Source organism: Megalops cyprinoides, chromosome 5 (genome assembly GCF_013368585.1).
Source record: "Megalops cyprinoides isolate fMegCyp1 chromosome 5, fMegCyp1.pri, whole genome shotgun sequence".
NCBI classification, from domain to species: domain Eukaryota; kingdom Metazoa; phylum Chordata; class Actinopteri; order Elopiformes; family Megalopidae; genus Megalops; species Megalops cyprinoides.
The window spans coordinates 2,743,635-2,760,828 of NC_050587.1; the positions used below are offsets into that span (position 1 = coordinate 2,743,635).

At 42.4% G+C, this 17,194-nt stretch overlaps 1 protein-coding gene across 1 annotated transcript in view; it reads left to right on the plus strand.

Moving 5' to 3' along the window:
* Positions 1-10,659, plus strand: part of ttll11 (tubulin tyrosine ligase-like family, member 11) — a 48,458-nt gene extending 37,799 nt beyond the window's left edge. The window contains exons 7-9 of the mRNA XM_036529898.1: positions 2,278-2,535; positions 2,978-3,084; positions 9,677-10,659. Coding sequence (XP_036385791.1) covers positions 2,278-2,535; positions 2,978-3,084; positions 9,677-9,984 — 673 coding nt within the window. The 3' untranslated portion in view covers positions 9,985-10,659. The remainder of the gene's footprint in view (positions 1-2,277; positions 2,536-2,977; positions 3,085-9,676) is intronic.
* Positions 10,660-17,194: the final 6,535 nt, after the last annotated feature.

Genomic DNA, 17,194 nt, shown 5'->3' on the forward strand with positions numbered 1-17,194 from the left:
GGTTGAACTGTGGTGGAGAATCAGTTGTGCAAGTACAGGAGTCATATGTACACTCACTAAAACATCCTTTCAGAGACTGAGAGATTGAAAAGTGGCAGCAAGTTTTGCAGTTCTGTTGCAAATGGCATATGTGTTATGATGATTTAAACATTGCAGATAGAACATTACTGCTTCACCATAAGTGCAATTAATGCCACACTGGGCTTGAAGCCTTCTACAGACCTGACTAGCTGCATGTTTGAGTTGTATTGCCAATCTTCCCAAGCAGACAAATAATTTTTAAAAAATGCCCACACAGGTCTGGTGCTTGGCCCCTTATTAAGACACTGCTCACTTTTAGTGGTAGCCTCATTTCTGGGGATAGGAGATAATGAAGCATGCCTGCCTCCATTTTTTTCCCTCCCATTTTGTTGTTTTCTGCTCCTGCTTATCTGAAGAGCCAGTCTAGCCGCAGTGCACGTTTAAAGCCAGGGGATCTGTTATTGTTGTTTATTTTTTCCTGAAAAAAAAAAACACTATGGGTACCATAGCAGCCGATGCATTTGGGAAAAAATGAGGTAAAAACCTTAACTTTAAACCTTTACTCTATGGGCAGCTGTGGACAAAGTATATTGAGTTCGATTTTTTTCTGGTTTTAAATTCTACTTGGACCATATAGCTGTTCATATTTTTAACATTATCACTTTACCTTTATTGAAAGAATAAGGGAAAAATGTACCTACTGTCTACCTACTGAATTTTTTGTTAAGCATAGGTTGAATGAAGTTTATGAAGACTGTGCATACCAGCATCAGCTTTAGGTACACCAAGTACAAGCTCCAAAGTAAAAGAAGACGTTTCGCTTCAAGCGTTCTGTGACAGCGCACAGACAAACCACAGCCCATGCACCCCTAAAAACACCAGTCCATCACAGGCCCGAGTGCATTGCATTTGCAATTATAGGTCTGCCACACCATAAATCAATGGTTGATCTGGGGTGCTAACCCCCAAGACAGTTTTCCAAAGAGTAGTTTTCCCTAGTTAATGAATGCAATAGAATAAAGTTACAAGACAACCTTTTATGTTAAAGATATGTTTTCAAATGAAATTACATAATGGCAATAACTGGCATTGGTGCGCCATGGGAACACAACCAATTTTTAATTCAGACCATACCTGCAGCAAATTAACATTGCATATGCAGTCAATCGTCAGCTCTGTAGTGTGTATTCTATACCAATGTCCTCCAGGTAAGATTAAGATTAAAACAGCTTTTTTTTATGACACAGGACTCCACTTTTGATGATTCAGCTCCAGTGTGACCCCGTAAACCAATAAGAACTGCAATAATTTCATAATGGATGAGATTTGTTTATTGTAGAATTGAATGTTTCTCTACTTGGTGGTCAGTATTTCTTACATGGATTTTAACCCAAGGGCCACTTTGTCCAGGGTGGCGGTTGGAATCCTCCCAGACAAATGGAGAAAAGCTCTGACAAGCCCTGAAGCCCTCCTCCATTTCTTTGATCTAACGACCTCATTACAGGCCTATGAGGGGTGGCCTTCTGCTAACATGTCGATAGGAAGCAGGTGCGACATTAGTTAGGAATGGCTGTGGGAGTTAGATCAGTATCCACAGCAGCAAGACGGATCCTGTCTCCCCCGGCCGTACATCATTTCCTCTGCCTCCAGCGCACATGGGGACACTGGCCCCTCAGCTGGAGAATTCGGCTCAAAATTTAGTATTTAAATGACTGTTCATCCTCCTCAACATCCCCAACAATTTAGCTGTGTACTGATCATGTTACATTTTGCAAGCACAGAGCTGAAAATGATAAAGCAGAATTATAAAGTGTTCAGGGCCTTTACTAGTAACCCTTTTCAGGGGCATCTGCTTGGCTGTGTGCTTTATATATTTAACCAAACACTCTCCTTGCACATACTTTTCCTGTACTTACCTTTTAAAGAGAATATGAAATTGATAGTGGCCTGAAATTTTGCATATGTGTAGAGTGATAATATTAAGGTGAAGGTTTGATAATTGTTCAGAGAATATTCCTATATTCCCTTAAGTTTTTGTCTCAGTTCACAGTGCACGTCATTCATTCTGAAATATTTGGTGGTCAGATCAACAGTTGCATTATTTTTGTGGTCAATCTGTCTACTGTGGATGCTGCTTTCCAAGGCCAGGGTTGGCTTTGTCTAATTGATGGAGGATTGGAGGGGTGTTCCCAAGGATGCGCCTGACGAGCTGGTGAACAGGTAGGATTCACTGCCCTTTTGTCTCCATGGCAACAGGTCGCTCCCGCTTGGCAACAGCTCTGAGCTGCAGGAGGATATCCTGGAGGCAGGGTCCCCGGACAAGGCAGAGCCTGGGGACGGGGTCCTTGTGGAGAACAGCCTGCCCTCACTGTGCCTGAAGCAGGTCTTCCCCAAATACACCAAGCAGTTCAACTACCTGCGCACTGTGGAGCGCATCGCTGCCCTCTTCATACGCTTCCTGGGGGTGAAGGGGACGATGCGGATGGGGCCCACGGGGTTCCGCACCTTCATCAGGTGACAGCCCCGCCCCCCATGCTTCAGGTTCTGTGCTCCTCCATCTGCTCAGGGCCTCATCACACTGTCCCATGAAGCCACTCCCTCCAGCCCTGCCTCCTTCACAAGCTTCCTCTCTGTTTGTATGTTTCCTGCACCAGTCTGTCACATGCTGTTAGTTTCCTCCTCCCACCATCTTCCTCTCTGCACGTCTCTTACCTGTTTGTGGTTTCATTCCTCCTAAGTATTGTAGACAGAAGAAATGCTAAAAAAAATCCCTTGGAGTAAAGAGGCTGAGGCACAACTATCCAAACCCACTTAGTTCCACCCAGCACCTGTTTGATGCTGCAAGTAGTATGGGCAAACAACTGATGGAAAGAAGATTTGACCAGTAGTTCTGGGACAGAATGAGGTGTGTTCATCCACACAATGATGGCAGTTCTGTTCTGTGTTTTTCTTTCAGGAACTGTAAGCTGAGTGGCAGCAGTCTGTCCATGGCGTCTGTGGATATCCTCTACATCGACATCACACGACGCTGGGCTGGCATGGTGTCCGACTCCAGGGAAGCAGGTGCTCATGGGAGAAGCACTATCTTAGAACTCTCAAACCACTCCTAAACAGTGTCAATACAAGAACAAGATGTCTTCTTTTTATTTTTTTAGACAAGAGAGTAATTTGGTGTATTTGAAACATTGGCGGTAACCTTTAATTATCTTGGAGGTTGAGTTGACTCTCTGGTAATACGATTTTGTGCTAACGTGTCTGTTTACCACAGGTTTTAAAATAAGAAAAACATTCACACCACATTCTCATAATGAGAGGACAGGTCCCGAATTAAGTTTAAGTTAAGGTCAAGCCAGGATATTCAGAAAATCCACCCAAAATGAATTATTCACAGCAGGCTGTGACTTAATGCTCAAAATAGACAGAAGGGAGTGTTCTTGTTTTGAAGGATCATATTATCTGGTTGGGATGGGAAATTGAGAAAGCCATGAACTGAATTTAACTTCACCCAGAAGAACTTTGTGAGATTCTGTTCATTACTGTTGTGAGAGGGTGCAAAGCCAATACTGTTTCATATGGTGCTCCGGTGGAGTATGTAAAGGGGGAGAAACACTGGGTGAGAATATTTATGAATAATAGAGCATAGTGTTAGAAATTGAGAAGGGCTGAGGTTTTTTAGAAAGTGTTGGTTGTTTTGGCCCTCCTACCAGAGAAAAAAAAACTCTGTACCTCAACATCCTTTCTCTCCAGTGCCTTCTCCTTCTCTCTTGGAATCTCTTGATCTCTTGACTGTTCCCAGACGCCTCTGCGCCTGAGATCAGTGGCTAAAGCTGTTGATTAATCTTTCACTCCAGTTTTCCCGCTTCACTTGTTTTAGCCATATGAGGGATCCACCACTTACACAGGCCAGTTAAAAAAGGTATTGCCAGGGGCTCCTGAGAAGCATAGTGGTTAATGCGCTCACAACCTGGGTTCAATCCCAGCTGTGTCATCACCCAGTGATGACTCGGGGTTCACAGAGGAAGAAATGGCCATTGTCCTGCTCTAGATGGGTGCGGGCGAGTCAGCCAGGGTTTCCTTGTCTCTCCACTCTCACGCACATTACACCTCCTCATATTCCTGCCAGTTGCCTGAACGATGTCAGTGGAGTAGGGCTATCCTTCAATGAGTGTCCACTCTGCTCCAGTGTGCTGGTTGACTTGCAATTCCAAAGAATAGCAGGTTAAAATAATGGGGAACACAGAAAAATAAATTGAAAAAGGGGTTAGTGGAGACTGCGCTTAGACTCTAAGACATGAGCCGTTAAAATAAGTACAAACAACAGAGATGCCAATACCTGAAGAGTTTAAGAAAAACTTGAGCAGTAGTTGGAGCTCTCAATTACCCTGTCTGTCTGTATAGCACTGCTGGGACAAGCGAGCGCTCACCATCTGGGCTCTGAGCTTCTCTCCTAAGAGCTTGGGCTTAATTACTGTTTGGGGTTATTTCCCTCACATGGAGTGCAAAGACAGATGGAAGTGAAACAGGAAGCCTTCTCTGAGATCACCAAGTACAGCCGCAATACACGGGTCCTATATCGTACCGCTATTGTTTGCTCACCCCCACTCCCACCTCACCCCCGAGAGCAATATCTTGCATATAAGAAAGGAATGATGGAAGGAAGATTCCCACAAGTGACTGGAAAATAACTGAAAGACGTGATGTAGCACAATTTTAACCGTGCTTACTCTAGGGGAGTAGGGGGGGATTGAGCTTGTGATCAGATGACACCTACAGAAACAGTCATGGAGCTGTTTCTCCCATTTCACTGCGTGAGCTGTAGCTGGTGCTGGATCATTGATGCCTGGCTGAAATCGGTTACAGCCTGGTGCAATATCACAGTGGCACTGTAGCTTCACAAGAAGGTCAGCTTGTCCGCCAAGTTTACACTTACTGCTTTGTTTAATGAATGTCTTCCCAAGGCCATGTCTGTTTGTTCATCCCTCTCCACGGAACAGTCCTGTAAAATTGATGTAAGATCCTTTGCAGGAAAAAAGGAACTTCAGCCAGTAAAATGTATCCGGCCCAAGGTCACATGCAGACTGTGAGCCAAAACAAAACGAAATATCCAGCAGGTTCTCAGGAGCTGACAGCATCTGTCACAGCTGAGGGAATGGCATGCAGATTCCAGAACCCATTAGACATCATACCCCTTCCCATCATTTCTGGCACCACCACCACCCCCTTTACCTTCCTCTCCATTGTCTGCGTTTCAGTGGCGCAGCATCACTGCGAAGACGCTTGCTCACTTTTGTTCAGCACGTAATTTCTGGTAATTACGCCTCACTGGGAAACAACATTCTGTTCTACTAAGAACAAAAGCACGCAGGAAGTTAGCAGGCACAGACTTGCAGCACTGTAAACACATGCTGGCACAGAGCGGTCTCATGTTTCAGTGTTAGACATGTTTGTTTTCTCTCTCCACCTCATGTTAATGGCTTCCGACCGGCCATGAGAATCTTCTGTCACCTCAACACAAGAGGTGTGATGAAATCCCTATTTCTCAGCAACCATAGGCCTCCCTACCCCCCTAACCCTTCCCCCCTTTGATGTTAAAATCTTATGTGTCAGGTTTGGGTTTTTGTCCCCTTTGTGGACAGTTTGCGGTCCACCTGAGCTTCCTCTGTGCGCCAGTCCAAGTTGGCCTTGGTTTCACCGTGGTGATGGTGTTCCTCCAGCAGCCCCGTAACTAACTGCCTGATTGCCACCGCAGCAGCTGTCACTTGGAGATAACGTGGCGGAGCAAGCGCTCTCTGGACTTCCTGTCAGAGGCCTGCCGCCGCCCTCCCTGCACCCACTTGCTTCTCATTAATCCATTTATTAATTCTTTCATGCGTACATGTATTCCCCCCCTTGGTTTGTTAACGCATTCATCTCTTTATGCGTTCCTCGGGAGGAGTCGGCCTGCGATCACTCCCAGTCAGCGTCTTCCGTTACAATCAGAGCCATTCACGTACCAGAATCACTAATTGCATTTGAAGCAGGTTTTCTATCCCCTGCAGCTGTCGAGCACAGCTCCCTCATATCCTTAAAATACTTTTCCCTTCTGTAAGGAACACTTTGTTTTCGAGCGTAAATGCTGGAAGCTCATGAAGAGAACTCATTTAATTATAAATTGCTTCTCAAGTTAAATTGCATCCTAGCCCTGAACCTAATATGCATGGCCTATTTAAATAGTTATAAACACACTGACGGAGGAGAGAGTCAGAATCCTTCAGTTCCCACAGTTCATGAAGTCTCCTTCTGTCTGTCAGTCATTCAGGTGTAAGGGCTGACTGCTGTCACTGCTAGCATGGTGATATATAAATCCTGTTGAATTATTGAAGCTTTATCATTATATTAGTGAAATCTCAATGCTCAGATGACAAATTTCCCTCCAATAGATATCTCTGTGAGAGTGAAGCCAGGCAGCAGAAATATGTTGTGCCTGTCTGTGATTCTATTTAGTGATTTGAGTCTTAATTGGACACTGGAGGTAAGTTATCTCACTTGACTTTGACCCACTTTACACTGGCCAAATACTGTTCAGATGATCCACTAGTTTTAGCATCAGTTTCCTCAAAAGCAGTTGTCTTAAGACATCTATCAGTAGGCTTGAGATTACCTGCAACAGCGTCAGTCTTGTAACAGGAAGGGTAACTGTCCGTCAGTGGCACCTGTCTCTGTCATGTTGATTGTATGGAATAATTTGACAATGTGCTTTCCAGTTACGCCTTACAAATTTAACTACAGTTGCACTGCCTCTCCGGCTCTCTAGCCCCTGTCTGGAAGCGCATGACTGTCAGAGAAAGCAGCTGAACATCTGAATCCGGTTCCTCTGGCTGACAGCTCCAAACTGATCACCTGACTCTGAATCTGAATGACTTCAGCTCATCTGACAAAGTGAAGCATTTCAGCTTTTGTCTGATTTGAATAAGGTGGCAGAAACATTCAGAAAAGGAGCGAAAGCAACTGAAAGCTAGACGGGAGGTCTCTGCCTTTTTTTCCCACTTTAGACTCCACTGCCGTGTAGAGCTGAAATAAAACATTTTGCATATTCATAACCCCACAGAAATAACAGGAACTAAGTTCTGTCTTGCTGAGTTTTGTCCCTGTCAGTGGATGAATTCTGGTTTGTTTCTTTGCCATTTATACTAATTAGCTGACTTGATTTAATCCAAATGCAGTTTTAGCAGTGTGGGATCTATCTAAAAAGAGTTGGGAATTATTTAACATTTTTGTCCACATTATGTGGTTGGTGGTACACCAGGTAATGTCTGTCTGGAACCTGTGATATAATTTCCTGTGAAACATTAGCATTGAATCGGGATCTTACCTTTTATTGGTGAAGTTGGCAGGTGTTGAAATATGGTGTGTGTTTAGATTTAGTTTAGTTCTATTTTTGCATTAAGTGTATATGTCAAGGACCTGTTTGAAAAAGTCAGTCAGTGGTACTTTATTGCCTCAAGTTGAAGAAAGTGTGGGAAAAGGCAGGGATTTCCAGTACAGTATAAAAGTCTTAAAAGTGGAAACAGATCAGCAGTAGCTTGACCCAGAAATTTTTTAATTGAAACCCCACTGATGTCTTTAAAGTACACATGTGAACAGGACAGTGTTTGCGGCCGTGTTGCGGGATTTAGAATTTCCAATTTTCTGTCTATGCATGAATGAGTTATCAAGGCTGTATTAAATATACAAAACCTTGAGAACTCTGATTAAATTAATGAGCAGAAGAAACACTTCTAAATAAAAGAAACCATTTGAAGAAGTTGTTACTTGCCGCTGCAGAGTTGATGGGTGGCTTCATTTAAACATCCCGATGGCAATTTGATTTTAGATGTGTTTTATTATCTTTTAATCTACTGCGATGTGTGATTAAATTTTCACAGCCCTCACAAGATTGTGTGCACTTTGTGTGTACAGTAACAGCTCTGGAAACTCTTATGAAAGTGTGGACTCCTGATTTAAAGTTGAGTATATAGTGCCCTCCAAAAGTATGTTAACAGTAGAATGGAATGTGTCATTTTTGCCATTAACTTAAGGTGTTTGGATTTGAAATGAATAGATGAATGTGAAATAAAAGTAGAAACTATCAGCTTTTATTTAATGGTCTTCACATGCACATACATTTTACCATTTTAGAGAAATGGCTTTTGTTGTGTTGAGTGCCCCCATTTTGAGGTGTGCAAAACTGAGTTAACGAATAACTGACAGGTGTAACTTGTTGCTCAGGTGTTTCCTTTTGCATAGATTGTTCACACATAAAAGGGCAGTGGCTGTCTAGCCTTGATCTTTTCATCTGTGGAGATTGCATTTGGAGCAAGAGGGCATACACCAGCATGAAAACCAGAGAACTGAATATGGCAGAAAAACAGCTAATCTGTTAGAAGAGAGAACAAAACAGTCATTAAGAACCATAGCACAGGAAATGTTCTGAAAAATAGAAACCACTTGTGGACTTTGAAATAAACACAGAGAAGGTCGCCCACAGAAAACAACTGCAGCTGATGACAAACCCTAAGTTAGTGGTCAGTGACATCACTGCCAGTCTACAGAGTGCAGGTGTGAAAGTATCGCAATCCACTGTTCGCAGAAGACTTTGACAGCAGAATGTAGGGTGTACTGCAAGATATAAACCTCTTATCAGCCACAAGAATCGAAATGCTAGATTAGAATTCACCAAAAAATAACAGAGACAAGCCAGAAGAGCTCTGGAGCAAAGTTTAATGACAGAGACCAACATAAACTTTCACCAAAGTGATGGAAAGCCAAAAGTGTGGAGAAAGATAGGAACTGCCCATGATCCAAATCATTCCAAAAAAGTTTTAGACTGGCCAAGTCAGACACTAGATCTAAATCCAAATGAGTATGCATTTTACTTGCTGAAGAGGAGATTGAAGACAGAGAGCCCCCGTTAACAAACATCAACTGAAAGCAGCTGCAGTAAAGGCCTGGAAAAGCATTTCCAAAGAAGATACCACACATTTGGCAATGTCAATGGGTCATAGACTTGATGCAGTCATTGCATCAAAGGGCTATGCAACCAGATATTAGACCTAATCACTTTGATATGTTTTGAAATTCACCTGTTAACTTACTTTTGCACATCTGAAAAAAGGGGACTCAAAATTAAAATGGCTCTTTCTATAAAATAAGAAAAACGTATGTGCATGTAAATAGCATGAAATAAAAGCTCAAAGCTAGTCTCTACTTTGGTCTCATAGTCATTTTTGATCTCAAATGCAAATGCCTGAAGTAGCAAAAATATCAAATTCCACTCTACCCTTAACATACTTTTGGAGGGCACTGTACATGTACATTGGTGAGCATTTTGGTAAAGTCTTGTGTCTTACTGAATTAGATTAAATATTGAATATTTCAATGTTGAAATAGTAAAATTAGAATATTGAAAGTCTTATTGTGCCTAAAGTCCCAAAACCCCTAACCTCAGGCCCAGCTCCCACCTCATTAAACAGCAACAGAAGGCAACTCACAGAATTCCTGTGTGTCCTTTTCTGTTGAAGCTTTAGATTTGCCACTTGAATGTGGTATCCTCTCTGTGTGAAGGTGCATGTCTTGTCTGTCTGTAACATGTTCGTCTGTATGATGGGCCCTCTCTCTCTCCCCATCTGTCACTCAGGCATGGGCCTGCAGGCCTTCGTGGAGGCCTTCTTCTACTTGGCCCAGCGTCGCTTCAAGGGGCTGCCGCTGCGGGAACAGGTGGTGTCCCTGCTGGGGGTGTGTGAGGCGCAGTTGGAAGGGGTGGAGGAGAAGCGCTCCCTCTGCACTAAGACCCCAGCCGAGAAGAGGACGGTGCAGGGGACCGCCCACCCACTGGCTCTACCCACCCTGCCCCAGCTCAGCTCCCCGGCAATCGTCCATAAACTGCCCAACTACCGACTCCACCAGACGCTGAGGCCCACCCTGAAGGGGAATGTGGAGAACTGAGAGCGGCCTGTGGGCAGGCCACTCTGGGTACAGAAAGGACCGGGAGTTCCTTAAGCATACCATCACCACGGCCCCAGCCAGAGAGGCCGAACCTCCATCCACCTACTGCACAACCCTTCAGCAAATCAATTGCTGGCTTGATTACTTTTCCTGGCAAGGTGATGGGGAAGTGCCCCCCTACCCCTCCACCAAGGAGAAGTGAGAAGTTGGCCCCATCATCCAGGAATGTGGGCGCTGGGAAGCTCTCTGTTTTCTTATCTCCTCCCCAATCTTATCTGCACCGGCAGTCCAGGGCTGTGTGGATGGGAAGACATATGTTTTTTTGAATTCATATTTTAGATTCAATTATTGATTTTTTTTAACTTACAGGGTGGTTATCTTCCCATTGCAATTGCACGGCATCTTTCTTCAGGGAACTCTTGGAAGCTTTAATTACACGGCTGACCAACTCTGCGGTCAGCTCGGCTCAGATGCCACAGACACGAAGGTGGGTTTGGGGGTGGGGGGAGTCAGAATCCAGTTCGCATGGATGAGCTTGTAGTTTTCACAACGGCATCGAGTAAATAACCTCTGATCAGGTCCCTGGGCACAGAGCCACTTCCCGCTGCAAGGGACGCTACTGCAGTTATCATGGAAGTCATGTTTTTCTGCTGTTTGACGAAGAGCTCAAGGAGACCAGGATAATTCACTGGGGAGGGAATTCAAGAGGGAACGGGGAGTCCCACAAATTTCCCCACTGGCAGCCTTAGTAACCTGACTGAAAAATAGAAATCAGGAATGGGACAAAAGTACTGTTCATTGGTCGACTTGCGTTTAATTTATTTTATGAAAAATTTATTTAATTTTGGGTATTTTTTGTCATTTTGTCCAACAGTTCTTGTTTGCATACTGTAGGGCACAGCAGTGTCACATGAAATGAAGGAGCATGAATTTGCAACTTTGGTTCTTACCACTGTATGTCATGCATGTCATGATAAACAACATATATTGAAATGCTCAGTAAACATTCATGTGTTTTCACTCCTCACCCGATACTTGCTATCACCTCAGAAAAATAGGTAACATGCTAACCTTGATGGGGGAATACTCCTGACTTTACAAATAGATGAAATAAACTGTGGACCTCACAGAAATACAGCATGGATTGTTTTAGTTTTCTCTTTATTGTCTCATTACAAAGTTGTGATCCAAAATATTAGAAAGGTCTGCCACACAAACTTCCTGATTTCAAGGATACACCAAAGGAAAGCAGTACATTACAAACACACAGTACAAAATGGCCCGTGCTAAGGTAATTTGGGGTATGTATTGTGTATTTTCAAATTCAAGTTACCTAGCTGCCCATGTCATTATGACTGTAGATGACCAGTGTCCAAGAGTAATCCATGGGTTTCATGCTTGACACATAGACCCAAGCCAGACTTAATAATTTAACTGTCTAGCTAGGAATAACAGAAGTTCAGAAAAATCTGCAGATGTTATTAGTGACAGGCAAGCATTTTAGCAGATGTGCTGGCTCAAACTTACTAACTCCAACTAAATGAGCAAGCTTTCCAGCTACTGAGTGTGGTATACTCACTATAGCTAATTAGCAGGCTAGTTGTGTTAATTGGACAAAAGTTCCACTGTCCCATTCTGCTGAAGAAACTGGAAACTGAGAAATGTAGGTGTTGATTCAAATACCCCATTCAAATCCAGGTCTGCTGACTAGGGGATTTCCAGTGCCTGTTTCCTCTGATCAAGGCCTAATTGCACATGTAGCACTGTTTACCCCTTGATGACTATGACTTCATCGCTTGCCAAATAAAGTGCAAGGTGAGGAACAACAGAAACATTGAGCTCACCTGAGGTTACATGCCCTTTTAACTTAAAAAAGCAAGTGTTTTAAAATAGCACTGCACTATGTGGAGCTTACTGAAATCTTTCAGAAAAAATGCATTTTGAAATTATATGTTTTGAAAAAATATATTTTGGAAGTTGGGTAGACAGCTAAATTGAAAATATTCAAGGTATTAAGAACTGTTATTTAAGAAAAGGTAGGCCTGTGCGATGTGACGATAGAAAACCGTCTATCGTTTCATGTGCTCTATCGTTTATTTCGTTGTGTCGCAAATCACACACTTTGCGGCAATATTTTTCATCATTTCTTTCACACAGCACGGATGCAGGCAGGAAATTTGCATGAAAGCAACACAAACAAACATGGAGGAGAGTGAATGTGACAGAACTATAGTTGAAAAGTCTTTTCTATTTTTTTTCTTTTTCTTTTTACATTTTATACATTAATATTTTATATTTTGTTACATGCTTAACCCCGTCGCACGTAACTTATTTTTATGCTATGTAGTGCCTGTTACATTACATGGTTCATTATGTTTTCATTATCGTTATTAAGCCTCTCATAGTTTTAAGTTAGCATTTGCTATATTTTTTAATGTTAAATCGCTGTTTCCTCAAAGCTAAAATTAGCTAGAATTTTTCCAGTCTGGTGTTTTAATCGCACAGGTTTTAGCATACACACTAAACTGCAAATCACACTGGTGTGACCATACGCACGAAAGGGTTACGCCTCGTTTCCACACAGTTTTGTTTGGTGTCCGTAATTCAGTATAATATACGCAATATTCCCTCTAGTGTTCAACGCAAGGAAAAGGAGATGGATCAAAACGTAACTCTCACTCATGTCGGTGTCATCATGGGATGAATGCAATGGTGAAGCAACCTCTATATGTCAAATGAGCAGCAATATAATTGAGGCAAATCACAGCAGTAGAATGGGAGGGAGATAAAGTTTTCATATCAAAGTGATAAAGATGATCTGTATTTCTTAAGATTATTGGTTAAATCACAGTGTTTATGTCAATGCATAAGGTTGCCTGATTATGCAAATTCTTTCTTCAAAATATGTTTAAAGAACTCTGACTTTTATTTAACTTCGATCACTAGTCAAGCAACTGAATTGAATAGCCCGTAGCTAATTCCTTTTTCCAATGCCATTAACTTCATGGCACACAGTGCATACTGTCTCTCCGAAATCCACCGCAAAAGTAAATTTTTTCAACGCACTCGAACCTTAAAAGAACGGAAGGAGGAGTTTCGCAAACACATCAGAGATCACGGAGGTTCCCATAGGAAAGAATGGACTTCCGGTTGACTCGCATACATACACAGAGCTATATGGAAACAAGGCGTAAATTTAACATTTGCACAAGGTTCTAAATAAAAGGAGAAAAATAATCAAATGTGAGTAAGTACCTTTTATTTGTCAAGTATATAATTCAAAATGTAATAAGAAATAGGCCTTTCCATGTGGTCCTTTTATATAAACTATTTATTCATTGAATTTACAGAAAATGTGCTATATCGTGATATGTATCGTTATCGAGATATGAAATGATCTATATCGGGAAATGAGATTTTGGTCATATCGCACAGCCTTAAGAAAAGGGACTGTAATTCTCTGTAAATTAAAGCTTATTACCATGATAATGATTACCATTACTGATATAATTTTTTTCAGTGTGTCTGCCTCCCCACAGAATAAATCTGAGTTTCACATGTGTGTTTGTGTACCAGGCTACCAAAGTGCTGTCAGGGAAAATTTATTCGGATCAACTGTAATAATCCAGCCTTCTCTAGAGTATATCCCCAGGTGTAGATCAGGTTATAGGTTGATGGTGACAGTGCTGAAGTCTGACTCAAGGTTTGGAGCAGGATCATTGTTTCCAGCGACCACCCACCCCTTGAAGAAGGGCCTTTGTGCTACAGAATCCCATTCCTCACATGGTCTGGCTGTGTCTTCAGTGGCGGGTACCCGCTCCTGTCGCATCGTGATGAATCTGCATGCTGTAGAAGTCAGCAGAAGGTTTATCTTTGATTTGCAGGCAGCAAAGTGGGGTCCCTGAGTCTTGCCCCCCCCAGCCCCCCGCTCCCTCTGTGGCACACTTCTTCATTTCCCTGATACACCCATCAGGGCCTGGCCATTCACCGCAGACAGATAAAAAAGTATTACCCTCTCTAGAACACTGCAATCAAAATGGTGTGGACATTTTTCCTCAGTCTGTCAGTGTGCACAGGGTGATTGATGCTGACTCGGCCAGCTGGCGGGCCTCGTTTTGCGGCTGTCACGGCAGAGGATGACTTGAGAGAGCAAGCCTCAGATTGCAGCTCCGTTTTGGAGCCAGAGGGAGTGAGGTGGAGGGTGATGTCACAGCACTCTGGCACTCATTTGATGCACCAGTGTGACATACGGGTCATGTGACCTGGGTAATGATATCACAGTGAAAATACTGGGGTGTACTCAAACATTTTGCACACCCATGGATAATTTAGGGGACGAGGCAGGGCAGCCATGCAAGATGGCGACTGGACCAAAACAGGACTTTGAGTACCTGGATTTGGCTGGCAGCTGTTTGCCCCCAACCCCCCCCCCCCCCAAAACAGTAAAACAAATGCAGCATGGCTATCAAACAAAAATAAAATCATCAAAACAAAACACGTTCAACAAGGAAGGTGAAAGGTCCTGTTCAATGGCTCATCTAAAGAGGTAATTAATATGGAAATCGTGAAATCAGACCTTTATGGGTATTAGTGTTGCATATGTGTTGCTTCATACAGACGCAAGAGAGCAAATGAGGAATTGGGTTTCAGTGAAGAGACACTCCACGCTGTGTCTTTATAACGGGCCTAACTAAGGCAGCAGGCTGCACCTAGGCTGCTTTGCACTCAGCCTCAGCTGTGCTGGTGGCTGGTGTGTCTGTTCCAGCACCAAAAGCCTCCCGGGGTGTGGAAGACCTCAGAAGTCACCATCATTAGCCAAAAAAATTGAGGTGCGGTCTCACTGTCCCTCCCAGCACCGCATGGATCTGAAAACCGAAATGAGCTTAGCGTGGCTGTTATCTACAGATGCATGTCACAGGAGCGAGCTTCCCTAAAGAGGTTCTTCAGCAGAGATTCTCACATTATTATTTCCTGTTAAAGGGGAAACAGAACTCCACCCTACCTGTGGCACTGTTATATCTGCAAAGGCCAAAAAAAACAGATGCTGCCGCACTATTTTTACACATATTGATAGCAGCTCAAGTGACAGTTGAAGTGGTACCTGGATCCCTTCCAACTACATGAGTGAACAAACAAATGACTTTTAAAAATCTTCTTTCAATGTATGGTAAATGTGTAAAATTTGACACAAAGCTTTGCAATTAGGTATCTTTTCATAATTCATCCTAATTCTTCAATGATTTTGCAAGGAGTGAGTTGGTGAGTTTCCTTTCATAGTTTTGTATTATGTCAAAGGGATGCGTCAAATTAAGTATGTACAATATATTCACTAGTTTCCTTTAATTAAACTGATATATTTGCTCTTCAATAAAAGATGACTGAATTAGGACACTTCCAAGCAAATGAAATGGCTTTTCAGGCTGTTGACTGATGAAATGCATGTATGAAGCCCATTTATGAACCAAATGATTCCCACAGGACATGGCACGCCAATGTTGCACCAATGTTAAACCACTAAATGAAGAAATGACAAATGACGAAAAGGAATGCAAATTGAGGAAACAGAACTTTGTACCTTCTTAATGCTTTCTCCCACTTTATGAAATCCTGTTTTTGTGCAGAAGTGCTACGGCACCTATTTGTTATGCTACAAGTCATTGTGTATGCACCCATTGGAGGATAGATGCTATTCCGCTGACTTCACCTGAGCAATTCACAGGCATCTGATGAATCTCAGGGTGAGCTCAGAAAACCCACGCCAATCAACCCATCCCTGTCCCCAAAGCTAATTTCTTCTTCTGCTGAGGGCTTCTGGTCATCATTATTAGATAACATGGCTGGTTTCCAGCCCAGGCCACAGAGCTCTAGCTGTACTTAAAAGTGCCTTGCCAAGCCACTCCAGAGCCCATCCTCAGTTTACATTGTTCATTAATTTTGTTCCTCAAAATGTAGAGATAAATACTGGCTGGTCAAAATAACTGCCTTTGCACATAACAGTACCTTTCTGTACCCAACCATTTCCCAACATAATTTGCAGGAAAACATTTGTGAAAGCATCCACAACCTCTAAAAAGGTTGGTCATTTCAATCCAGCACTTAAGTTTGTTTGGCAATACCATTGAAATGATTTTGATATCAAAGGAAAAATTGTGAAACATAAGCATCCTTCTCTGTTTAAAGCCAAATACTGAGTATCAGCTTAACTGTGGCAATTTCCTCTGGAGTTCGCTGTGACAATGGAGATGTCACTCCGGTGCAGACAATGAAAAACAATCGCCTTCTTTACATGCAGTGTATAATGATGAACAGGTGTACTACAACATGTAGTATTCTGTTCTACATCCTGTGGCCAGTTAGTGGCACTTCACTTTGAGGACTAGAGCTGTGCAGAATGCATCACATAATTTTGACTTAGTGAGTCATAATTACCCAGGAAGGTTCTCGTTATTTTGTGACATGTTTTCAAAATGATGTCTTGGCAAGTCATAATTTTGATGTAGCATGCCATTATTATGATTTGATATTGATTTACGTAAATAGTATTCATAATTATAAGAAAATGTGACAGTGTTAGTTCATTTTTCGCAGCAGAAGTGGGCTTCCATGCCCATATGCTAGTCTGTTCAGCACATTTCCTTCTTTTCTCACTATTTAAAGTTATTGGCAAGTAACACCCACTCAAGAACTCTGCCTCCTGGGAGCAAATTATTTTGGGATTACCTGTCAAGACACGGTTGAAGGTGGAACCAGAAACATTGAAAGAGGAGAGGAAATGTCAAATGTGCAAATGGAATGTGAATCAAGAGAAAGGCAAGTCAAATGAGAGAAACCTGGCAAAATTGAAAAAGAATGCTGAATGAGGAAAATGAATGTCAAGATAGAACAGAGAGGGTCCCTTATTTATATCCATTTTCACCCTGCATTTTTCCTCCTCTGAAACATTGGGATGAAGGCAATCCTATAGGTGATGTCCCATTTCACAAGAACTTGCACCCTTGTTCACTCTACCACAAATATAAGTCTGTAACAATTTACCCATTTATCTATATAATTAGCTAGAAATAGGTATGTGTATAGAATATGTGTGTAACAATTACAGTAGCATTTAGGCATTAATAGCTTGAAGGATGTTGAGTAAATAGTTGCCATAAAAAAATTGATCAGATAGGTGATTGGGATACAGTCAGGGTAATCAAATCCAAACACCATG